Source organism: Alligator mississippiensis, chromosome 1 (assembly GCF_030867095.1).
Source record: "Alligator mississippiensis isolate rAllMis1 chromosome 1, rAllMis1, whole genome shotgun sequence".
NCBI lineage: Eukaryota > Metazoa > Chordata > Crocodylia > Alligatoridae > Alligator > Alligator mississippiensis.
The window spans coordinates 36,037,144-36,064,054 of record NC_081824.1 but is presented as its reverse complement, the minus strand read 5'-3'; the positions used below and the strand labels follow the sequence as shown (position 1 = coordinate 36,064,054).

General features: G+C 40.6%; 1 protein-coding gene across 3 annotated transcripts; it reads left to right on the top strand.

The window, feature by feature from the left end:
• On the top strand, positions 1-26,298 carry ALLC (allantoicase). 3 transcript variants are annotated; one of them, XM_014597327.3, is made up of 12 exons: positions 1-129; positions 3,826-3,955; positions 6,421-6,471; positions 7,548-7,635; positions 9,804-9,929; positions 11,285-11,364; positions 12,913-13,045; positions 18,787-18,942; positions 20,965-21,038; positions 22,055-22,163; positions 23,045-23,172; positions 23,452-26,298. In XM_014597327.3, exons 1-12 carry the CDS (start codon positions 5-7, stop codon positions 23,602-23,604), a joined length of 1,353 nt encoding a protein of 450 aa, XP_014452813.2. In that variant the 5' UTR covers positions 1-4; the 3' UTR covers positions 23,605-26,298. The 3 variants fall into 3 exon arrangements, with proteins under 3 accessions (XP_014452813.2, XP_014452814.1, XP_014452815.1); XM_014597328.3 differs by having other exon boundaries at positions 42-129; positions 3,831-3,955; XM_014597329.3 differs by having other exon boundaries at positions 46-129; positions 3,861-3,955.
• The last annotated feature ends 613 nt before the right edge of the window (positions 26,299-26,911 follow it).

Genomic DNA, 26,911 nt, shown 5'->3' with positions numbered 1-26,911 from the left:
TCCAATGATTTGTTTACTGATAAGTTGCATAACTCTGCTTGCTTTGGGGTCTACACACACAGCCCTCTCAAACCCTGCTCTCTCAGCATTTCTGATTTATCTAGCTGACGCAGGAGTGGAAGACATAAGGTAGGCTAAAAAAGTTATTGCTTATTAATTTTGTATTTTGGATAGGCTCATTTACACTACATGGAAATATGACACTTCAGATGACACGAATCTTTCTGATAATTTAAGTTTTTGTTTTCCAAAGCAGTGTAACTGCTAAGGTACCTTATAAAAGTTTCTTTTAAACAATGTTTATGCAGCGTCTTAGTCAATATTATTACCCAATTTTCTTATTTATCTTCCTGGATACAACAATATTGTGTTCAGTTCATAAAGAGGGGGAATTAGAATTCAGGAAGTCTTCAGACTAAGAAAACTGTAATTACTGTTTTTTCCTTGAGATTAATCTTCCTGTAATTAATCTTTTTCCTTGAGATTAAAAGAAATTTTAGAAAACACCAGTTATGAAAAATGAAGGTTTTAAATGAACCTTTCATCTTCTCTTTGGAGTTGGTTTTGGATACAAATAATAAAATGTAGATCTCTAACTTGCTACTTAGAAAATGTCACGTGTGCCAGCAGATGAGACAATTAGGCTTGAATCCATTGTTAGGTGACTGAAAAAATGTACCAACAATCAATTACTGGTAGTTGTAAAATTAGAAGCTTATTTTGAAATTATTTCTGTTGCTATTTTTATGATAGGATAATGAGGTAAATTTGGGTCTAAAATCAAACCCACTGTGGTAGTGGAAATAGTGGAGAAGATATGAACAACAGAAGTCTCTCTATTTGAAATGCAGTCCCAGAACAATGCACTGATTTCTTTGTATTTCTTTCATAACCCAATCAATGTAACTTCTTCAATTTCATTAGCTGGGTATATGGCCATTCATTAATCATTCAGCTAAATACAATGTACACAATGAGCATTGAAGGAAACCAGTTTCACAAAAAGAAAGTATTTGCTGTGAAATAAGCATCTGATTGTGGGGGTGGTTCAGCTACGTATACACATACACATACACAGCCAACTACAGCCACAGTAGACTCTAGTTATGTGGGAGAAGTCAAATCCTGTTCTTTTCTCTGAACTGACCTATGCTCAACTCAGTGTTGATGGCTCTAATTAGAGTTGGAATACATTAGTGAGATAACCTGGTTGGGGCATAAAAAAAGCTTAAAGCAACTATCAAAAGGCTATGATATGGAAAAATATGCTAATTAGTAGATAGTATATTCAGGACACCACTTTTTCCTATGTTAAACCAGTAGAGTAGGTAGGGTTCAGTGTGGGGTGAGGACAAAATCCTCCACTTTCAGGTCACAGGGCTAGTAACAAAATATTCTTTTCTGACCTTGCCAAGAAGAGAGCGACTTGGGTCTCTGAGGCTCATGGATAACTGCCCCCTCCTCTTTCTCAGGTCCAAACTATGTGCTATAAACGGGCCCAGGGAGCTACTGTAGAGATGATGTCTGACCTAGAGGTAGATGCAAGCCTCGTGAGCAGACTCAGTAAATCTTCTGCCCCTTTGTGTGGTAGAATCACATCAGCTTTGCACTGCTAGGGATCTCTTTAGATATTCAGGAGGAGGTGGTCAAGACACTTTTGATTTCTGAAATGAGTCCCTAGGTAACCATTCAGGCTGTAATATGCTTCTCTCTCTGATCTCCTCTTTCCTATCCATCTTGGCTACTCCATTCTGCAGTAAATATGAAGACAATAGATACTATTTTTGTAACTGAATAAAATGGATCATTTATTGTTAGTGCAGGCTGTCTCCAGAAATTCCCAAGTGGTGCAGATGTTCTCAAGGGGGACCATATTTATTATTCTATAGAGATACCCACTGACTTACACAACAGTTTGAGATGGAGCCCCTGCCCTGAAGACTTAATGGCTTGTTAGGCATGAACAATGAAGAAGACACACACGGGGGGGGGGCTCTAGGGAAATAAGTGGCCCAACCTGCAGGCCATTCCCTGTCCCGGTCAGAACATGAAGCATCTGCACAGTTGTATCCATTGCACCTCCATGTTCTGGAGCCCTGGAGACCTGTAGGCTTCTTTGAATGAGGGCATTGTATACCTTTGTAACTTCTGTTGCTCAAACTTGCTGCACACACTAGACGCTCCTTGTGCCCCTCCATTCCTCATGACAAGCTCCTGTGAACAATTCCCAATGACTGTCTTTATGCCACAGATTCCCAGTAACTTTTCCCATCATCTCCCTCATGCCTGGGGCTCTGTGCACCCTCAGTGGCCTTCCCCAATCCAAAGTCCTTCATCCCCTTCATCCTCATCCAAGGCAGGAGTTATGCATGTGCCATTCTCCACTCTCCCCTCCCAGTCACTCACGTCTAGCATACTAAGGGTGTGTGTACATCTCCATATCAGAGATTGTCTGCCCTGTATTCTTCCCTTCTCTCCATGCTAGGAACATTGTGTCCCTTTTCCCTGCTTCTCCATGTCAGGTACTCCCCATTTCTCCCCCAGAAGATACTTGTTACTAGGAGCCCCTATTCTGGCTTCTGTGGCAGAAGCAGTGTGTGTATGCCCCTGCCCCATTTCCTACCTTGTCCCCCATCGCTTGCCCTCAGTCTTCTTTCTGCAGGAGAACAAAGTAACTTCTGGTGTCAGCTGTGTGCAGAAGGTGAGTAGACATGAAATGAGTACTGTTATTTCTGAAAGCCTAATATGGTGTTATCAACCAGTTAACTGACCTGTTACAGAGATGCTGGAATTTGTGGCTTTTTTAAACAGACATCAGAGGTTCCATGCATTCTCCGTTCTCTCCCCATCTCCCTGATTTACCTTCATACCATTCTTGGATTCTTGCTATTTAGCCCTGCCATTTTTGAGCTGCTTGGATGCAGTGCTGCAAGGATATCACATTGCACACAGACAAATAGGTAAATGCTGTCAAATTGAGAGTCAGGTCCCCACAGGCTCACCAGTGACTACAGACCAAATGAAGGCTTAGACCATAGATTAAAGTTCCCCAGAACCTGCAAGGACCCCAGCTTGGGAAAGGGCAGATGGTACAGCTTGGGACAACTGCACTATCTGCAGCCTTAAGTCAGTGCCAGGGCTCTGTTGGAATCCTATTGACTAAAGGCTGTGTAGCAGCTGTACATTCACTAACCACCCTGGCTACATCTACATGTTTTACTCACATTGCTCCCATTCACAACCCTATCTCAGGAGACATCACAAGTAGTATGGCTTGTCCTAGGTTTCTCCCCACTATAAAAAAAAAGACACATTGGGATATGTCTGGACCATTTATAATTCTTGAAGGCTGGGATTCTGACCTCTTGTTTATTTGCACAGCACCCATTTTGAGCAAAGAGCACTAGCACTGATACTAAAAATAATGTGGATTATTACTAAAATGTAACTTTTGGTACTATAATCTATGAATTTAAAAATACATTTAAAACTTTTGATATATATTTTCCTAAGATATCCATATCGATATCAATATCGATATAGATATCTATCTATCTATATCTATATATATCTATCTATCTTAGGAAATGTATTTTCTTCATTTTAACCTGGTCTAACTGACTAATTAATACTTTTGTTTATCCCAAATTTGGGCATATTGCAAATCATTATACATTGTAAATTAATCCTGACTATGCATGTGCTTGCTTTTCTTTCAACCCATTCCTGGAATTTTTCCTGATTGCTGAGAAGCCAGGAGAGAATTCATGTAATGAGAAGTGATGCTAAATGTGCTTTTCTTTATATTTCTCATTTCTTCTTAAGAACAGGATCCCAGACTTCTGCTTCTGCTTTTACAGGGAAGATGGCTGCTCATCTCAAAGAAGAAAAAACTCAGGTTTTACCTGACTTTCTGAATCTGAATGATTTGGCCTGCAAAACTATGGGAGGAAAGGTAAATGTAATACAATTAACAATGTATGGTTTTGATGCAGATTGTACTTGGTACTTCTGCAGCTATTTCCAGTTGAAGATCTAAAAGGTTTTGCAAACACTAATGAATTAAGCGTCTCAGCATCCCTACACTTCAAGCATAATTATCTATATTTTACAGGTGGGGAAAAATGAAACACAAGAAAATTAAGATATTTGCCAAGGGTTACCCCAAAAGTCTGGAACAGCCAGGAGCAGCTCCCAGGACTCTTGTTTAGCTTCCTGACCCTCTCACCACAAGATTTTTCCTTAATATTCTGAGAAATACTGCTGACCTATTAAAGCTGCAGACCTACTAATACAAATCTCAATTTACTGTTTTTTTGAAAATTTGGGAGCCAAGATGCAGTCTGCTAGGTCTACTGATACACAAAAGAAGAACTCACAGTTACTTGGCAACATCTTCCTCAGGTTGCCTGAGTTTTACATTTCATTTCTATTTGCTTTATGTCAGTATAGACTGTTTGTAAAAGATTTGGGGATCCTTTCAAATGAATGGTGCTGTATGCCATCAAAAATACTATTTTAATAAGGAGGAGGAAAAATATATGCCCATATACCCTCGAATTTCTTTGTGTTATAAAGCCCCATACAACCCTCTTTGGCATGAAAGAAGAGAGGTTGTATTATTACATATAGGTCATGGGAGAAAAGAGGGCTTGTTTTTATGGTGTGTTGAAAAGTCATTTATAAACTTGGAAAAATAGCAATTCCAGCAAAGTTAATACCTGATAATGAAGTGAGTAGCTGGCAGCTGCTACTTTCAGATAAGAATTTTATAAGTGATGCAACTTGAAATTGAATTGCTTGTTAAATACTACGTAAAGCTATTTAAAATACTGAAAGGAATATAAATATAGGGCCACATAAAACAGTCACAAAGCCGATGCCCCTGAAAAAATCTGTATGTAGCAGTGGCAGTACAGTATAGATATTGTTCCCTAATCCAGTCTATCCAAGAAAATTTATGGAGCATTCTGTTGATTCTCAAGACCAGGTCCAAAGTGATCTTGTAGGCTTTTCCAGCTAGGTGTCACAATGCCTAAAATTAAGGGGAGGGAAATGGAGCAGTACTTGGAGAGGGGGAGGGGCTCAGAGAAGCAGTTGGGGAAAGAGCAGGAGTTGGGAGTCAACGCTAGCTTGAGGGTTTGGTCCTGCAGGAGCTATAGGGGTAGATGCTGCCAAATTCAGTGTTGCCATGTTCTGGTAGTGGTGAGATTCAACAGCACTGGGCAATGGCTCTGGCTGATTATTAAAGTGGCACTATCTTATACTTTAGACTTAACTTGTGACACACTTGCCAAAAAGGTTGGTCAACACTGGTCTGTTGGACCCCTGGCCCTGCAAAGGAAAATTTATACAAACCATTAAGTACAGGTTTTCCTCACTTTATGCAGGTTCTGTATGTGCGAATTCACTCTTATATGATGGCCCTTTTTATACCAAAAATTCTTTATATGCAATGTAAATTCACTCTTATGTAATTGGTGTGGTGGAAGCCCAGTCAGCTGCTTTGTACAGTGCATTATGGGAGTGATGTGCACCAAAATATAGTCTCCTGTGTGGATCTGTGTTCCTCGCTTGTTGTCTGCGACACATGTTTCTGTAGTTTCCATCCCCATTATGGTACCATTCACCACCACCCTGTGCTTGTGTGTACTGTCTGCTGTTGGTGAGTACCAAAATTGTCTTGTAAAAGTAGTACAAATGGATCTGGGGGCCAGTACAGTCGAGGTTTTGGAACATATCCCTATTTGTTACATTGTAAAGTGGGTTTACTTTATGTGAATTCGAGTTATGCATCATTTTCCAGGAACACATGTACAGCATAAAGCAAGGGAAACCTGTAGAATATTCATGTTCAGGACAGGAATACTATGTACTGGGGTCACTGCCAACCAGATTATTGGCACCCTTTAACTTTTACTTCTCTAAATTGACATAGATAAGCTTTTATGTAATAGAGAAGATAGACTCGATCTCTTTAAGAGCAGTTCAGTTTCATGTGTGAAGATAGCAAAATCTAAGATGCTAAATTATTTTAAAGAAAAATGTCCTCAGATACAAACTGAAACCTATCATTGGCTGCATGATTTAGTTTAATGCCAGTGGGTGCATCTACACATGCAATTAATTCAAAGCAATGAATGCCAGAGCAGTTGGAACCAGAGTAAACTATCCCCGGGTGCAGCGTCTACCCGCCCCCTGTGACAGCAGCAATTTGAGCCTCCAAAGAACAATTGAATTCAGCGGGGCTCTGTAGAGGATTATTGCAGGATTAGAACCTAATGAAAGACACACATACAAAGAAATATAAGGACTTTTTAAATATCATTTTGTATGCCGTTGGCAAGTAAATATGTTCTTTTTGTTTAATTCCTTGGTACATTTCACTATGAAATAAAAATGTTTTTATTTTCTACATAGGTTTTATTTGCAACAGATGACTTTTTTGCTCCTGCAGACAACCTTTTAAAGGTACAGTAGGGAAGCAATCAGCTATCTGACAAGTTTTCATGGACTTTTTGTTTTGGGGACTGTTAATTACTTTGCAGTGGGGTTGGCGCTTTCTGACAGAAAACTGTTCTTTTGGAAAATTTCTGATCAACCATGAACATGAAAGGATTTGTGTTTTTGTTTTTAATATAAATAAATGCTAAAAACACTAGGTTTAATATGATAGCTTGTAGGCTATATCTAAACCCAAAGGATCTGTTTTGCCACTATATTTTGCATCATTAAATCAGTTACATCTGTGCAAAGTCTCTGGAAAATAGGTATAGGGTGAACCAATTGGTTATAATGATGGTATCCAAATTGGCACTCAGGCATCTTGTGCCCTGTGTTTGTTGCTCTTTTGGATAAAGGAAGCATTTGCATAGGCTTGATTATGATTACCAAATGTTTTGATTCTTGATTACTGATTTAATTCAATTGCTGGCTCATTACTGCAATAATAACAGCTTCTGTATTCTGATTACACATTAGCACCTTTCAGGCATAACAGTACAGTCAAAACTATTTCAGTGAATCAAGCGGGATATTTCCCTTACAACTATATTTCCTTCCCTCAACCAGTAAGTAATGACTTAAAGGCTTCTTTAGAGATATTCTTTTCCAAGTGCATCTTTTGTGAGGAAGAAACCTTAAAATAAATGTTAGCTCCGATTAGAATTTATAATGTTTTCTTTACACAGCAAAAACTGTAATCTAAATAAATGGTTCTAAAGTCATTCCACATGTAAAAATACCACTGAAATCAGTTACCAAGGATTTAAAGTATTTGCCTAATCAGAAGAAAATTTTAGTACAATTGAAGGCAATATCCTTAGCTGGTCAGCATAAATCCATTGACTAATACAGTTTATAATTTTTCAGTGCTATTTTTTCTAGATTAGAATGGCATATATTATATACCTTTTCTATTAGCATCAGCTTTGGGGCTTGAAACTTGCATGTTAAATGCTGGACACAAATCTGTTTTCAGTATGCTAAAGTCAACAGTTGTATGGATAAATGACTGCAAGCAGAATAAGCTTGTGCTTATTTTTCAGAAACAGAATCCAGAATTCAAAGTAGATACATTTACTGCATATGGCAAATGGATGGATGGATGGGAGACAAGGAGGAAAAGGACCCCAGGTAATAACAGTAAATACTAGTCAGTTAATACCTAATAACAGCAAGGGATTTTCAGACCACAAAAAAAATTGACAATTGGTGGGAAGAAGGGATGAAATTGGCTCACTTTATTACTACACTTTCCAGTTTTAAGGGTGGTTAATTTGTAATGGCTTAATTTGAATGAGCCAGAAACTTCTGATGGAAGTTTTGGAGTATTGACTATGAGACGGACAGAAATGACAGTCCTGAGTTTGTCAGATCTATGTATTTCCAGACCTTCACTTTTTGCAAAGCCCTACAGAACAGTAGGATTTTCATTGGTAGATAAAATTAATGTGAAAAACCTCCAGAAATGGCTTACAGACTTCATGGGAATTTCGAAATGTCTATTCTGTGATGATCCGTGTCATGAACAGATATTTTGTTTTCATGGTTTCATAGTTGTTAGGGGCTGGGAGGGACCTTACTCATCGGGTGTATGCCTGATATATGCTTCTGACATACTTAATAGGCTGCTACAAAGTCCTCTGAGTCTTCTCTTCTCCAGGCTGAACAGTCCCAAGTCTTTCAGCCTCTCCTCGTATGACCTGATCTCAAGGCCTTTAATCATGTGCATGGCCCTCCTTTAGACTGTCTCGAGCTTCTTCACATCCTTCCTGAAGTGCAGCGCCCAAAACTGGATGCAATACTCCAGCTCCAATCTCACCAAGGCTGAGTAGAGAGGGAGGATGACATCCTTAGCCCTGCTTGAGATGCCTCGGTAGATGCATGTCAATGTTTGATTAGCTCTGGCAGCCATGGCATCACATTGGTGGCTCCTGTTCATTTTATTGTCTATGACAACACTCAGGTCTCATTCAGTTGTGGTGCTGGCAAGCGTAACACTGCCAAGCCTGTATTTTGATTTGAACTGGCAAGTACTAGACCAATGGTTCTCAACCAGAGTTGTGCACTAAGCTGGGGTGCCACAAGCCCCCATCTGGGATGCTGTGATGCAGGTGCTGCTACTCTAGCAGCAGCCAGTTCAAACTGCCCTGTGTGCACACCTGCTGCATTAGAGCTGTGATTAGCCTAGCAGGCAGGAGCTGACATGGCTGTAGCCTTTTCCAGTTGGGCCTCTCCCATGTTCCTTCCAGGTACAGCCAAGGGACAGTTCCACCCATGCATCTCTTTTCTGGGAGGAGTGCAGGAGGGCCAGGCCAAGAAGGGCTACACAGCATAAACAGGCATCTCCTGCCTGCTTTAGCCTGAATCCAACCCTAATGCAGCAGAAATGTGCACACATGCCACAGCCCTTCCAAGCTTGCTGTTCAGCAGGCACATGGGGCAACTTTGTTTGGAGGCAGAAATACCTGGTTGTGAAGCACTGAAGTAACTGGAGGCAGTAGAGCAGTAGTTCTCAACCAGGGGTGATGCCACATTCAAAAAAGTGGTGGAGGGGTATCCTGACTCTGAAAGGGCTGAGAACCACTGTACCTGGACACTGCTTGCAGTTATATGGAGAGGGTCTTACCATTGGTTATTCTAAACAAAAATAGACCCAAATCAAAACCCTAGATCCAAATACTTCATAACTTAAAGGTATCCAAAATCCAAGTGAAGATATTGGTCTGAAATTTGCAAATAGCTCCTGGAATCAAATTCTCAGGTCTGAGCTCATCTTTTCTCTTTAATGCATAAACATCTCTATATTTTGAGAAGAGACAAACATAGTCAAAATTGTTTGGAATAATTCTTTCTAGGAAGAGTGTTAACTGGAAAATACGTTATTTTTACACACAACATCCAGTGCTTTTCAGAAAGCTACTCCAATGACCAGAAAGTAGGTGCTCTTCATGTTTGGTCAAATACACCTTATGTGTCTTTAAATAATTCTTTATTTTAATTGTATGCACATTCCTCCAAAAATAAACTGAAATGTGTTGCAGTTTGTTGATTGCTTTACACAGATCTGTAACTTAATTTATATTTCAGAGCCTACAGTTATGCAAAAAAAGTATCTTAATGTCTCCCAACTTTGGTATCAATGAAGACTGGATCTAAAGACTGGAGTTTGGTCAACCTCTTAGTGTCATTTAGATACCAAGAATTATTGTATTCTCTGACTGTCCAAGTGAACTAGCCCTTTTATTTCTTAGTTACACATGACACTTATTAGAAAAGCCATTTGTTTTCTTATCCCTCAGGACATGATTGGTGCATTATCCAGTTGGGAGTACCAGGCACTATCCACGGATTTGAAGTAAACACATCTTTCTTTGCTGGAAATTGTGCTCCCCGTATATCTGTTCAGGCAGCATGCTTGAAACAAGGTAATTAATGAATTAATATCTGAAAGGTCTCCAGATGTCACAGTGGAAGAACTTTTGCCTGTTAAATTGTACTGCTAATGTGAGATCCAGAGGGGAAAGTTAAATATGACTTTTTTTTTTAATAGAAATCAGAATGATTTGATTTCAGGCATTGTGGGGTTAGCAGCTAAAACAATCTCACACCTGGAAATACCACTTTAGCACTTCTGGGAATAACAAAACAGTATCAGGATGAGGTGTGACTGAGGCTGTGAATGGTTGGGGATACAACTGTTGATTTTCATTGTTTTTTTAATCTCATATTAACATCCATTACCCAATGGTGCTATGTGTATTTAATGAAATATAGTCTAAAGAAGGATACACTTCCTGGTTTCTGAGGGGAAAAATCTGTCATAGAGGATTAAATCCAGAATCGAGCAACCAGCTAGATAATCCAGGCTATATGTATAGTAGAAGTAATTCTATTATTCCTCTTGCCTCAGATGGCTCTAGACTCGAGCAGGTGTGACCAAGACACAGGGAAGCAGTGACAACATTATTTCCTATGGTTCCCAGATGAGTTGGGCATTACTGCTCTAGAGCTATTTCAAGAAAAAGAAAGAGGGAGTGCCCCGATCTCTCTATGTAACTTTTCTGCCATGGAAGAATGTGGTAGGAGCAAATGTTCCAACACCACCAGTTTGCTTCCCCATCCTTGTTCCATTCTCTCCTTTCCCTTGCTAGTGCCATGCTGATAACTTGTACAGGTTCTGTGCTGTGCAGAATCTGATGCTTTCCTCCATGCTCATCTGTATAGCATCCCCTTGTTTGGGAAAGATGCCCGGGTTCTACTGCCAAGAAGCATTCTGTCGTTGCACAAGGCACAACTATATATGGCTCCCAAGGAGTGCAGGAGAACAAGGTGTTTTAAAAAGAATAATATTTGAAATAATTAAAGTGGAATCACTATTTTTGTCAATAGAAATAATGTCATACATATTTGTTTGGCATAGGTAGGTATGCATATTAAAGGATCAAATTCCTAGAGTGGCATTCCTCTGAGCAAAAAATGGTATTATCACTTTAGTTATTCTAAATATTTTTTGCTTAATCTGGACCAGGCTGGATATTAGGAAGAACTTTCTGACTCTGAGGGAACCGGCTACTTAGAGAGGTTGTGGAATCTCCATTCTTGAACGTTTTTAAGTGTAGGTTAGACAGAAACTGGACTGGGTTGTTTTAGTTATCCTGCCTTGAGTAGGGGGACTCCTGAGGTCCCTTCCAACCCTACTTTTCTATCCTTCTATGAAAATTACACTATAATTATATGATGCTATTTATTGACTATTTTTGTGATGATATTATTTCTGCAGTTGAGATACCAGAATTGTGGCCAAGAGGGGACAGAATAGGAACTGCAGCTTCTGATGAAGAATTTGAAGCTGTCAAGAAGGTACATAATATCAGCAGGAAGCTGGACAGTTCTTAGAATTTTAATGAGACACATAACCTTTTATTTCTAGGTTGTCATTTGAATTACACACAGTTTGATTGTGAGCAATTGTTGAAATTGGCTGGCTTTTCAGAGATTGGGGATTTATGTAGGGAGTTTTGGCTGCAGAGAATGGTGGCAGTGACACTGCAGAGGGGAGAACTGATTGCATTGGTGGCATGGACTGGGTTTGAAACCGTCTGAGCTTGGACCTCAGCTTCATTAAAGTGCTCCCCTACTCCAAAATGCTGCCAACCTCTAGCCTAGGAAGATATGCATTATGACACTTGTGGTACCTCTGTAGTGGGTAAAGGACTTTAGTTTCTGGGACTGTTGATCTGACACTTCACAAGCTCTCAAATAAACCTTATAAATTGACAAAAAATATATATTTTTTTTAAATTGACATTACAGTCTAGTTCTACTTTACAAAGCTTTTCCTTATTTAATCTCAGCTTGTTCCAATTAATCTTTTGCCTATTTATGTACAGTTAATGTTGCTTCATGCCTCTGTTTTTAGGTACCCAGTGCTAGCAAGTTATAAGATTAGAGACTTGCTTTATATCAGCTGTTCTGCAGTATCTGATTCATGTAGTATCAGTGATAAGGGGAAGTGAAATTATTCTGGTATTGCTTTCACTCACAGTAAAGTAGAACACATGAAATAGTTATTTAGCAACAGCAGATGTGGTAAATCTCCCTCCTCCCACCCTTTGTTTTCCTATCATTTGCCCAGCATTTTAGAAGTTTTAAGCTGTGTACCCAAAATTAAATAATTTTTGGAAATGGTGACCTAAGGGTCATATAAAAATCTATATAAAAGATGGAAATAAAAGCTCAGCTTCCTGATTTCCAGTTTCCTTGAGCACAAGAAGCACTTCTTTCCCTTAACTACAGTGGGAGCTTTGCCTGAGTAAGGAGTACAGGCTGGATATGACCCATAAAGAACATCTGTATTGTATGATATGTAGATTTAAAGTTGTTTTGAGAATATGGCAGGTTTACACTAGTATACATCCAAAACAGTTCCCTTCATTTTAATGGAGTCACTTCAAACTTACAACAAATGTGACTGGGATCAGAATAAAGCCTCTTTATTTAATTTTTGTTTTGCAATAAAAATCTCATTTTCAATAGAAATGGCAAACTAGAAAGTACTTCCTTAAGTATTTAATTAAAAAATACCCCACCTTTTTGAATGTCCAATCCTCAGAAATGGACAGTTTCTTTCAGACTTTCTCAGATGACTTCCTTTGAACATTCAGCTGACAGGTAATTATTTTGGAAGTATATAACTTGCTGAGTACTGGGGCTTAGAATGCCAGTGTCATCTCAACCATAATTATTAAAAAACAGAAATGAATACTTCATTCTGGCAAGTACTGGATAGCGGAAGAAGGGCTAAAATTTATAATAAAATATTATGATATATTATGCTTAATTATAAACAAATGGAATAAAATAAATACCTTTCACTTTGACACACAATTAATTCATATTTATTATCAGATGAAGTCAGAAGAATGGAACTTTCTGGTTCCAATGACAGAATTAAAGCCAGGATCCCTTGATATTAGCCAAAGTTATTTTTCTGCCAATTCTAAGCAGAGATGGACTCATGTACGGTTCAACATCTATCCAGGTATAACAATACTAAATATATATGGACCAAGTAATAACTATTTAATTTTGTTGTTGTTTCTGTTTACCCATTCCCACTTGTTGCTGTCATAATAACAGAAAATATCAACTAGAACAAGCAATGTGGGGAGTTGGGTTTGTTCAGCAGATTTTGTAAGATGGGCAGGGAGCCCAGTTCGGTGCATAGAAGTTTCTGGCATGAACCACAAGACTCATTGACGGTCACAGGGGTCATTTTTCAGCATTGATATGAGGGATCAGAGGACAGTCAGGGGAATGCCTGTTTTATGTGAGTTTCATTTGTTTTGAGGTCTATTTCAAGGATTAAAAATCAGTCAGGAGAATAGTAGTTTGGGCATGGACAGATATATTTGGATCTGTTTCACAAGGGGAATGTTTCAGAAGGGCAGTAGCTGCCCAATTGTAATTGTTGTGTGTGATAAATTGGGAATGATACAAATGTAGCAAAAATTGCTTCAATTTTAATTCTAGATGAGGCAAGTTATCTTGTTAGTGACTGTTATGAACATATGCAGCAAGGAGATTAAAACAGTAAGTGGTACGGCTAGTTAGAAAGTTGCTGTTGAAACTGATTTTCAATTAAAGATATCATCTTCATCTGAATCAAAATGTTTAAAACGAAGTGTTAATTTCAAACTGATACAGTTTTCATTTTGAAACCGCTTTTCAAAGCAATATTTTTGGGTTTTTTTAATTAAAAACACTAATTTTCAAGCAATCAAAATCAAAACAAAATGGCTTGGTTATATTGTAATTAAATGTTTTAATTGTTCCAAATACATTTATTTTGATATCTTGTTTAGATTGACATTTTAACCTTTTGGGTTTTGTTCCATTTGACAACAGAAAAAGAACAAAAAAAATCAAAGAATGCCCTGAAAAATGGGAAATCCACATCCTACCCAGTTTTATTTTGGCTGCTATAATCAAATAACATCTTTTATTTGTCTCTCTAACATTTCCACTGTATATGTAGAGAAAGGGTGCCTTGCACATGGGCATAGATTCGTTAACAGTAGTTTATTTTGTAGTAAATACACAGATGAGAGGATGACTTCTAAATTAAGTTGAAATTTAAAATAATATTTCATTTAAAAATACATTTCTGAATTGCTGATGAGAAAGCATTCTCTTAGACCAACCCTCCCAACCCAACAGACATTTGCTTTTGGGTTGGGAGGGTGGGAGACTGAGCTCCAATCTGGCTGTATGAGAGAGGCTGTGTGTACACAGTCTCTACCCCTTGCCCTGCCCCCATCTCCCAGCCCTAGTGCTGTCTGCTTGATGGGAAGCGGGGAGAAGGGAGGGGAGGGAACTGGGGCTGGTGCTTGCCCAGCCTGCACTAGAGTGGGGGCCCTTGGAGGGCCTCAGGGGTGGAAGGAATCTGATCTACCTGCCCCCACTCCAGCACGGGCTGGACAAACACCAGCCTAAGCCTGAACTCCCTTCCCTTCTCCCTCCCTCCCATCCAATGTTCCCTCTAAGGAGTAGCGGTCTGTGAGTGCACTGCCTCGGCCCTTGAGCACGCCTCCTTGGTCCAGCGTGGGACACATCGAAGGGGGCTGGGGGCTGGAGGCCGGGGGCTGGGGGCTGCAGCCGAGAGGCTGGGGGCTGGAGGCTGGAGCTGGGGCCTGGAGCCGAGATGCTGGGGGCCAGAGACTGGGGCCAGGGGCTGGAAGCTGAAGCCTGGGGGCTGGAGGCTCAGGCCGGAGCTGGGGGCTGGAGGCTGGGGCTGAGAGGCTGGGGCTGGGGGCCGGGGGCTGGATCTGGGGCTGGGGGCCAAGGGCCAGAGCTAGGAGCCGGGGGCCGCAGCTGGGGACTGGTGTGGGCTACGTCAGCTCCGGGGAAGTGCTCTGCTCCCCTGCATCAGGGCTGGGGAATGGAGCACTTCCCCAGAGCTGGCAGAGCTTATGCCAGCCCCCCATCCCAGCCTCCATCCATGCCTTGCCTCACCTCGGGCAGGAGCCGCTGCCTGCTGCGAGTGAGGCTCCGCCAGCTTCAGGACACTGCGAGACACGCCCCCCCGAGGCCATGCGGGGAGCAGAGCAATGTCCCAGAGTCGGCGGAGCCTGCGCCAGGGTCCTGTCCCCACCTCTTCTGGTGCGTGGCTTTGAAAAGGCTGTGCATGGCCACACTTTTAGTTGCGCATGGCTGTGCATGCGTGCACCTTAGAGGAAACCTTGCTCCCATTGTGCAGACAGCATTGGGGGTAGGGCTAGGCTGTATCAGCCTAGCTACCTGAGCAGACAGAAGTTAATGAAGGCACTCTGCTTTGCTTTATATATATATATGGGCTCATATAATGAGGGTTCATTTGTCATGCAATTGAGCACTTTTAAAGGGCTCTGCAGTCATACACTTATGTTAAGGCATGGCTGTAGAGCAGGGATGTCCAACCTTTTTGAATGTGGGGCTGGATCATGAACTTTTTATCACCCAGTGGGCTGGCGAGCCTTATTCAAAGACCTCACAGGAAGTGGTATCACTTCAGGAAGTGATGTTACGTGGCCTTTGACACCAATGAAGTTGCAGGAAGTGACAATGAAATGGATCTAAATAACCAGTTCAAAACTCTCCCTCTATGGCATCCACCTCTGCCACTGTTTGGGACAGGATACTGAGTTAGATGGACCATTGGGCTGACCAAGCATGGCACTTCTTATGCTCTTATGTTCTTTGGCTGAGCTTCCAAACTATGGCTGAGATTTGCAAAAAGGGGTAAATAGGCATGTTACAAAGTTGTCATAAAAGATTTGGAGCCCTCTAAATCCCATTCATTTTAATGTAAGTTGGCCTTTTGACTCAGCTTTGAAAATCTCAGCCCAAGGTGCCAACCAAATAAGTCAAAATATATTTTGCATTTCTATGCAGTGCATCTATGTGGGGCTCTCCAAGCATTTTACAAACATGAAATGAACCTCAGGATGAGTCCAGCCAGAGGAGCAGGGGCTCAGCTGCACTTTCCCCCAACCTGCGCTAGTCAGGCCCGAGCGGCACACAGCTCCGCCGCCACTTCTGCTGGCTGGTGCTGACCCAGGCAGGTCTGTCCCATCCGGAGCAGCATGTAGCTGAAGCTGACTTCCCATGTGCTGCTGGGGATGGGAGGAGCCTGGCCGGGTTAGCACCAGCCAGCAGAAGTGGCGGTGGAGCTGTGTGCCACTCGGGACTGACCGGTGCAGGCAGGGGGAAAATGCAGCTGAGCCCCTGCTGCTCTGGCCAGGCTCGTCCTGTCCCGAGCGGCACACGGCTCCGCCGCCACTTCTGCTGGCCGGTGCCGACCCAGCTGGGCTCCTCCCATTCCCAGTAGCATGTGGGAAGCCAGCTTCAGCTCCATGCCGCTTTTCCTGGTGGGTGCTGACCCAGCTGGGTCCATCCCATCTGGAGCAGCATGCGGCTGAAGCCGGCTTCCCATGAGCTGCTGGGGACGAGAGGAGCCTGGCCGGGTCTGCACTGGCCAGCAGAAGAGGCAGCAGAGCCGAGTGCCGCTCGGGACGGGATGGGGCCGGCCGGAGAGGCAGGGGCTCAGCTGCATTTTCCCCCTGCCTGCACCGGTCAGTCCCGAGCAGCACATGGCTCCGCTGCCACTTCTGCTGGCTGGTGCTGACCCAGCCGGGCTCCTCTTGGCCCCAGCAGCATGTGGGAATCCAGCTTCACCTGTGTGCTGCTCTGGATGGGGCAGACCTGCCCAGGTTGGCACCAGCCAGCAGAGGCGGCGGGGGAGCCATGTGCCGCTCAGGACTGACCAGTGCAGGTAGGGGGAAAGTGCAGCTGAGCCCCTGCTGCTCCAGCTGGGCTCATTCTGTCCTGAGTGGCACATGGCTACTCCTCTTCCCACATGCACCGTGTCGGCAACGTCAAGCTGATGCAGTGCATGTGTGAACCTTGTCCCTTCCCCAGCCCTTCAGCAACCATTAGGAAGCTGCTGAGGGGCTGGGGGAGGGACAAGGGGTGGGAACGAAAGTAAACAGTATTTATTTTCGTTTCCCATCGCAGCACCGCGGGCCACAGAAAACAGCTTGGCGGGCCACGGACTGCATGTTGGACAAGCCTGCTGTAGAGCACATTCAAGGGGCCGATCTTGTAACAGAAGTAACTTCTTTCTGTACCTTTAGAGACTTTTAGAAACCCACAGGGCCAGACCCAGAGTGGGTACAGTGATGCAGTCAAACCTTCCTCCTTTGGCTGTGCCACACATGAACTCCCAGTGTGGGGTCTGCCAAGAGCCCCTGCTTTCATTGGCTCCAAAGCCCAAGGGGTGAAAACTGCCATTGTTGCTTACCTACTTCCTTTCCTGCTGTTGAATTCAGTGAGACGGGGGGAAGGAGGGAAGCATTTATCCCCTGAGTTCTGAAGCCACATGAAAGGAAGATAGTTGTGGATAGTGCTCAGAAAACACCAGCCCAGTGTTCAGCAGCAGTCCAAAAGGTACATAGAACTAGGAATTATTAAGGAATTATCAAGAAGGAAACTGAAAACAAAACAGAAGATTTCATTATATCATTGTATAAATTCAGGGTACAGCCATGCCTGCAATGATTTGTGCAGTTTTGGTTCTCCTATCTCAAAAAGGTATAGTAAAACTGGAAAAGGTACAGAGAAGGGTAGAAAGGATGATGAGGGATACTGAGAGGCTAAATAGGTTGGGACTTTTCAGTTTAGAAAAAAGATGACTAAGCAGGGTAATGATAGAGGTCTATAAAATCATGAATGAAGAAAAGTAGGGATTTGGTATTTATTGTTTCTCATGATACTAGAACTAGAGAACATACAAAATTATTGAGTGGCAGGTTTAAAACAGAAGGAAGTATTTTTCATACAATGTGCAATTAATTTGTTTAGTTCACTGCCACAAGATTTTTGGGAACTGATAATTTTAATCAGGTTTAAAAGATGATGTGACTGTTCATGAAAGACAGGTCTGTCAGTGGATATTAAATGTAATGGCTCAAAACTAGGACTTCTTAAACCTCTGAATGTGGGAAGAGGGGAAGATGAATCAGTCTGGATAGGCTTTGCTTAAATATTCTTTCCCTTATAATCTGCTCCCTTTCACTATGAGATACAAGACTCTGGGCTAAATGGAACCTTGGTCTGATCCAATGCACCATTTCTCACTGTATTCTTAAAAATACAAATCTATGCAATGATTTAAAGTACAGTAATTTACATTATTTTCAGATACTACTACTCTGTGTATTATTAGTACATATATCTATATATACAGTGTGGAGATCACCTTGATGTTTATTAATGACATAATGAATTATAAAAGTTCTGTATGGCTGTTTAGACAGTGTCTACAATGGCTTCCTGGGCAAGAGCATGCATGCTGCCAAGAAATAAGTCCTACCCACTGGCATCTACTCTCCTTGCACTTGGGCTTTAAAATATGGCAAGCCTGAGCTTGCCATATTGCTTTCAAGCTGTCAACACAAACAATTTATGAGCCTAGGGATGTCAGTGTAGGGGCCTTATTTCTTGCTGCTGCACCTGGTCCTGCTCAGGTGGCCCTGTAGATGTGCCCTTATAGCAATCAGCTTCCACTGTGAATTTAAACCCTTTCTTTTTTTGTAGTTTGTGTAGAATATAAAGAAAGAGAATTTACCTTTTCCATCTATGTTGTACCTTTCTTTAGAATATGTATAAGCATGACCCTCATGGTTCTATTAATTTTTGAGGAAAGCTGTAAAGTGTATCATATAATTTTTATTTCCTCTACAGATGGTGGGATTGCACGATTCAAAGTGTTCGGTATCATACAGAAAGACTGGTCAGCTTCTGGCCTAAATGACTTACATGACTTGGTGGCAATGGCGAACGGAGGTGTCTGTGTTGGATTTAGCTCTACTCAATTAGGTCACCCACAAAATATTTTATGTAAGGCAAACATACTGTTTTTAATAATTAAAATAAACTGTATAATGGTATAAACTGATTTTAATCATCCCCTCTATAGCTTAATAAAAATGGCCCTTTTGGCCTCAGTAGTAACAACTATGGGCACCCGTACATGTGCCAGATGTTTGCTCTGACACATGCTAATTAGCATACTTTGGAGCAGACTTAATTAAATGAGTCTGCTGGAGTGTGTTAATTAATGAGCTCCAAAAGTCTCCTTGTTACATCTATTCAGCATCTCCATGCTTCAAAATGGCAGCCGGAGCACTAGAACTGACACTTGTTGAACGAGCTTAACTTCAAGTGCCCCTGTCGCCATTTGAAATGTGGGATGCTGAATACATGTGATGCTGCAGGCACTTTAGTTAGAGTGGCAATTGGAGCCGCTCTAATTAAAGTGCCCCCTTCTCCACCCCAGAGCACATGTAATTTAAACCTATGGGTTTAAATTATACTGCATTTTGATCAGATCTTGCAGCCTATTTTCAAACAAAGCAGTCTTGTAATGGAGGGCTGGGTCTGAACATCATAGCTTTGTAAACTTACACATTTCAGTATATTTCTTTTGTTAATTTGTGAAGACCAAGAACTGTACTTTAAATCCATTTATACTACAATATCTAATACCTTCATTAAATATATAGTTCATTTTTAGGCTACTGTGTTCTAATTAAGCTAGCAGAGAGCAGGTTTAAACTGGACATTAGGAGGAACTTCTTCACAGTTAGAGTGACCAAAATCTGGAATGGGCTCTCAAGGGAGGTGGTGCTCTCCCCTACCCTGGGAGTCTTCAAGAGGAGGTTAGATAGGCATCTAGCTGGGGTCATCTGAACCCAGCACTCTTTCCTGCCTATGCAGGGGGTCAGACTCGATGATCTATTGAGGTCCCTTCTGACCCTAACATCTATGAATCTATGAATTAGATGGCTTGTTTCTCGGCCAGAGCCTAGATTGTCTGCTCCTGCGGTAAAGGCTTTGGGAAGGTTGTTTTTAAAAGGAAAAATCCTGCAAGGATTTTTTCATGGGTATTCCACTTTAATATGCTGTTTATTCCTTCCCATACAGAAGAGCTTCACTAACCCCAACAGAGCCTTTGGAAACCACAGCTTATATTCATATACAATGGGCAGTGGCTCTGGCATGTTCCTTCCTGCTCTGGGCACCTATGTGTAGCGCTGTACATGTGTAGCGCTGTAATTACAGTGCATCAGAGCAGACTCCATTAATCAAATCTATGGGAGCGTAGTAATTACCGTGCTCCAGCAGTCTCCAGTGTCTTGTGTATCAGCCTCCCCGTCCTGAAAAATGGAGATGGGGGCATTTAAATTAAAGCTCGTTCAACGAGCTTTAGTTAAAGTGCCCCTGCTGCCATTTTTCAGCAGAGGGAGGCTGATACACGAGATGCTCTGGGCATTTTAATTAGAACGGAGGTCAGAGTGACTCATATTAAGCAACCCCCACTCCCAGAGCACGTGTATTACTGCCCTCTGATCTCCCAGTGTGGCTCAACTAAAGCCATACTACCAGGGGCACCCTGTTGGGTTTAGGAACCTTTAAATATCCATGGATATACTATATTTACTCTAATCCAAGACAAAGGTGTCCCCCACACCTTCAATATGGCAGGAGGAAATAGTTCCTTGCCTTGGATTTGAGTATAAGGTGTGGGGGGAGGAGGGGGAGCAGGTGGGTGCTTGGCTCTGGCGCCAATAATAATAAGATCCTCACCAATAATTATATTCTATATGTGGAAAATTTTAACATATTTATAAATTTTAATTATTTCGGGGGTCATCTTAACTTCAAAGTTGTCTTATGGTAATGGCTATTCAGGCACTCTCTGGTAGTGGTCTCTTTATGTTATACTTGTGACACATTGGTGGGAAACTGAAGAAAACTGCACATCTGACCCAACTTTTTTTATGAGCTTTGAATTAAGAAGACATAGAATGGTTTATAATAAATACCCTCTACTGTGTTACCTATTTCCTGTTTCTCGAGGGCCAGGAAAAGCGACTTCAATGAAAGATGGCTGGGAAACAGCAAGAAGAATGGATAGACCACCGGTTGTAAAAGTAAAGTATTAAATTTCGCTTTATAAATAAATAAAAGCCTATTAAATCATCAAAAAGTGTGTGTTTGTGTGTGTGTGTGCGTGCTGTAGTGAAATTTGAGATTTCTTTTTAATCTTCCAAGAAGGAAGCAACTTCTTATCTTGGAGGCATACACCCTGATCTTTAGGAATAGGACATGGCTAAGTAGGCCTAACTTGCTCTTTATTTTTCTCACCATTTCTGTTTACTTGGATTTTTATCATATTTTGATAATGAAAGACATTATACAAATGTGAGAGATTATTATAACAGTTATCTTTGGCAATCAGCAACCTTGGCAGAAATACAAGTGAATAAAATAACAAAATGAAGGGATTCAACAGTTATTAAGAAGTAAGCACACTGATATAAAGAGGCTAATTATTAATGCCCTGATCCTCCATCCCTTGAAATCAATAGAAATGTTGTTATTGACTTCAAAGAGAACAGGAGCCCTATATAATGGAAAACATGAACATTTGTCATAAGGATCAGTGATGCAATATGGGTAATGATATAAATAAATGCAAGCACCTGCAACTGGCAAGGGATCACACAGCTTACTATAGTTCTCTTTTGTTATCAGAGCCAGTAAAATGGCCTCTAAAATGGGGTTTCTTACTGAAAAGAAAATGCTCATTATCTTATTGCTGTCCATAACAAAATGAACCAAATCTCTTGTCAATACCTCCTTTAAATGTATACTACTATTGACATATAGATTATACATCTAATTCACTTCCATTAACATGATCTTTAATCATTTTGAAAAGAAGGGTACCAGGTAACAGAATTCTTTGTAGAAAAGAATATTGTAAGAGTGAGCAAACATTATCATTAGATTCATTCACTAATCTGAAAATAAAAATGTATTATACATTATTTCCCTTAACAAAATTAAATACTAAATTAAAAATACTACCTTGCCTTTATCTGCCTGGGTTTTTTCTTCTTCTTGCATTTCAGTTAACAATACAAAATGTTCCCTGTAATTTCAGGTTGATGACAAAGGCATTCTCTTGATACCAGGTCATGAATGGGCAGTTTTCCGTCTAGCACATCCTGGTATAATAACCCATATTGAAATAGACACTACTCACTTTAAAGGTAAAACAAATGGTTTCCCTTTGTTCCCTGTATTTTATTGGCCATACAATAATATACCCCAAAAGTTGTATAATACATAAATGTGTGTGTTTCTCTCTGTCTCTGTCTCTCTATCTACTTATATCACAAGACCACAGGGTGCTGAGCCAAGGGGCATTATGCTATTTTTTAATAGCTGAGGATCAGTTAAACTAAGTGGAACATGCAATATCTTCCTTCAGCAATAAGAAGAACATGTATCTGGCTGGATATAATATACAAAATCCACTGTAGCAGCTGTATGTCAGGGGAGGATACTTCCACGTTGGGGGCATTTTCAAGGGGATTTTCTGGGTGAAATATTGGCTTCAGTGAAGTCAATGGGAAGTCTGCCACTGATTTCAGTGGAACCTGAATTTTACCACTGAGTTTGTCTGTAATAGAGTATTTTTTATAATCAGAAATTGTGTGTTCTTTAGATTGGTCCTCTTAGAAAAAGACAACCATATTCTCTTAAGCAGTAAGTTGGCTTTGCATGTATTTTATTGAATACATAAATATAGTCTGAAAAATGAAGTGCATTTAGGTATACATTGTTCAGTTAATGTTTTGCATTATTTGTTATGTTTATAGACCTGCGCAAATAATTAATTCATATTCATGGGTAAACAGAACTGTGATTTTTTTCAAATAAAATATTTGCAAAGTCTTTCATTATTTGTCAGCTCTATACATCTTTCAAGCCATAATTGCAGCACAAACTTAAAAATAGTATCTGTCTTGTGATGTTCATTACCACGCGTTTCAGTTATGAATGTCAGCTTTCTTTGTCAACTGCTTTCTTCTGAAGAAGATAATTATAACGTTAACAAATATAATAAAAATATTTTGTTTACTTCCAGGTAACTTTCCAGATACATGTCAAGTTGAGGCCTGTGTCTTGAACGCAGAAGAAGAAAAAGAATGTTTAACACAGAAATGGAATCTTAAAAAGGGTCTAAAATGGATCCCTTTGCTTTCTGTTGCAAAAGTAAGTTATAATATCTATGGGCAATGTTGGGCTCTTAGCTTGTAGCATACTGGTTGTCCTGAGTTCATCATTTAAGAATAAGTATTACAGGTCTGAAGAATGGAACTCGAAATATTACAATGACAAAACTAATTAGTGTAGTAAGCAAAGAGCAGGTTTAGCTAACGTGGACACTCATCTAGATTTTATGATATTTATGTGTGTGTGTGTGTAATAACATATGACTTCTGTTAAGACACTATTTAAGTATACTAGTCTTACTTTATATTTTTGTTTTAGCTTAAACCTAACAAGAGGCATTTCTTTGATGGCACAGTCATGCAAATGCAAGATGCAATTACTCATGTAAGACTCATTATTTGTCCTGATGGAGGAGTAAGTAGGATGCGTCTCTGGGGTTTTCCACGTACTCTGTTATCTAAAAGCAAATGAACAAGAGCCTTGAAAGTTTTAAGGGTTATACAATAGAAGTTAACTTCTTGGCTATCATATGCAGTGGTATATATTAATTAAATAGGATGCATTCACTGCATCAAGCATGATTTTACCAGCAATAATTTAAACACAAATTTTTTATTTTTTTTTAATGGTTTGTCATTATAAAACAGTTTCTGCAGTTTTAGGAATATAATCAGTGAAATATATTTTTGCAAATATGTATCATTTATATAGTGCCTGTAATTAGCCAGTGACCACATACAATTCTCTGAATAGTAATAGCACATCTTAGGTAAGCATCAACATTTATCATTAAGTGATTGTAACCACGCTGCAAGCCCTCTAATTGTCCTAAAATGTACAGCTGAAGTGTCCTACTGGTGAAATGAAATGAAATATCTAACTAAAAATAAATCAGATTTTTTTTTAATTATGGGTGTGACTTAATTAAAAAACAATCAAAAAGTTCAATGTATATTCAATTGCCTCTATTCTTTTGTTTTACTTACAATGTTTGATAATTAAATAATAATTGTTCTGTATTCATAAACATCTCTACAACTTAGGTTTCTGATATGATAAAGTACTTTGATATTTTGAAAGTAAACATGCAAGCTTACTTATTTACCTCCATCATTCTTATGTGTGTAGATAAGTTTGCATTATACAGGCAGATGTAGACATATATTGAGTATTGGTGAAATTTGAAAACATATTAATTTGCATAAATCCAAAATGAAAATTGAGACAATCATTTTAACCTTTTTCATACATGTTTTGCTGCGTTATGATGTTTCAAATATTGTGTCTTTCTTTATGGGCCTAGGCTAACATTTTCAAAACAACATTATGTTTCTGAAGCCATATTTGGCAATCTGAATACATTATCTGACTTTTCCTGAAAGTCTACTAGATGACAATGGGAGCTACAGGGTTTTCAACACTTCTAAAATTTGGGGTATCTGATTTCACTGCCCAAATATGGCTTTTAGACTCGAATCATCCAGTTTTGAAACTGATGAATCTAGATTCTACTTCATGATTCAACATTTCTTTTAGATAAAAAATGGTAAGAATAGAGTTGATGAAGCTTTTTGGAGATAATGGCCACGGACAGGCATTCATTTGTATTGCTGAAAATTTCTGGGAGATTTGCAGTGGTTAAAATTTTTCCTAGCGAGTACAAGTGTTCCAGTCTGTAGATGCCCCCTTTCCAGCTCCCCATGCCTTTCCAAGACAGGGTCACCCAGTGCTGTGACAAGGAAGTTTGCTACCCAGGGCAAAGCCCGCAGCAGCAGCCTGCCCTCACCCCGCGCAAAGATCTGGGGGGCACATGCCCCTCCCATACTTGCCCGGGGGTGCACACAATGGTGGGAGCCGCCCTCCCTTCATCCCCGTGCTCTCCCAAACGAGCCACTTGTGGCTCTGTCCCGTGCTCCGCCCCGACTGGCAGCGCTTGTTGGTGCCCCTTCGCTATGGCACTGGGGTCACCCCAGCCTGAGGAAGTGAGATCTACTGTGGGAGAACAGTTTCAGCTGGACTCCTCCCTAGCACAGGAAACGTTCAGCTGTGAGGAAACATCTCTGCAGCTTTCCCAGACTGGGTTCCCTTGGTTTGGAGAGGGTGCAGGGAAAGCTGCAGCTGGACTTTTCTTGTGCTGAAGATAGGTCTCCCTGGTGTTGGGAAGGGTGGGGGTGGGGGTGGGGGTAGCGTTAGTAGTTCAATTCGTCCCTTGAGAGATGAGCTGTGGGAAAATGCCCTTTCCCCTTCCCCAGACCCAAGTGCCCCTCAGTGTTTGGGGGAAGCTGCTGTTTGATTCCTCCCAATCACTGAGCAGTTGAGCATACAGGCGTTCATACAGGCGTTCGTTCTAGTGAGAGAAACTGGTCACTGTGGGGAAGGAAAAGGCAATCTCACAAGCTGCTTTACTTTCCACACTGTGGGCACGCATCTGGCTCAGTCCTTGAGCACCTCTAGTTTGCACCTTGCCTTTAATGGAATTTACGATGGTGGTTGGGAATAGCTAACGTTATGGGCAGACTGGGGCTGAGATTGGCCTTTTTGTGGAACTTGAGAGTAACTGCAGAGACCTGATAATGTGAAGCCTGGTGGCACCATTCGTGGACTTTTGCATTGCTTCTATATGCATTCCCACCCTTACATTCTTTTCCAGTTCAAATCGTCAACTTTTGGTGCATCCTCTGTTCTGACTGGTTGTAAGTGTTTTAGTGCTACTGTTCTATATAGTTACAGTAATTTCATAATATATATAACCTTTGCATTGGCTTCCATTATTTCTGAATAAGAAAGCCACTCTACCAATTATATTAATGCTTATTACATTTGAAAAAAATATTTGCTTTCGAGTTTTTAGTAAGGTAAATGGTAGCATGTATGAATGACTGCAAATACAAGAAGCCCTTTTCTAGAATTATGAATGTTAACCTCTTTCTCTGCACGGATTGTAGGGATACAGGCTTTAATAACATAAATACAAATGAACCCTGAGTCCAAGGAATGGAGAACATTTCTTCTCCCCCAGCAGCTTTGTACACGGATAGGCATAATGAAATGTTATATATTGTACCTTGTGTATAGATATCGAACATGGGTAATACTGAATTTTATCTGATTTTAATTGTTCGTTATATTGTATTTGGGGACATTAAAATATGTTGTAACATATGACATACTGTTATTTGTATGCTACTTTTATACCCAGTTGAGAAACGATTAATAAAAATATTAATTACCTCAGAAATAATGTTCTTGCCAAGAGTGTCAGTGAAGCACTTAAAATTAATAGCCTGTTATGTTAATTTAAGTACCCATATCATCTTCATCTTTAACATCTCTCTCTTTACAAGCCTCTGTGGTAGTGAATTGCTATTGTGGTATTTCTATTTTATATATGTTGAAACGAGACACAGAGGGAAACCAATTTACTGAGGATCACACAAGAACAAGGAAGTGGTCCCACACATGGGCAGAGCTAGGATTTTGAAAATGGGGTACAGATGGTGTGGTGCATCATCCCATATAACACAGCACATATTTTTCTCCATTTAAAGAGAAATTCTGAAATGCTTTACTGATATGGTAGGGGGCCAGGGCTATTATTATTCTGTTTAAAATCAAAACATATGCAACTTTTTTGGAATGTGCCTTAATTTGCCGTTATGCACAAAAAACAATGAACTAGGCAACAGTAATCAAAAGATGCTGTTTCTTTAGTCCTGTAGTTACTAGCATTAAATGTAGATTTTTTTTTTCAGATTCACAAAACAAAATCTACCCTTGA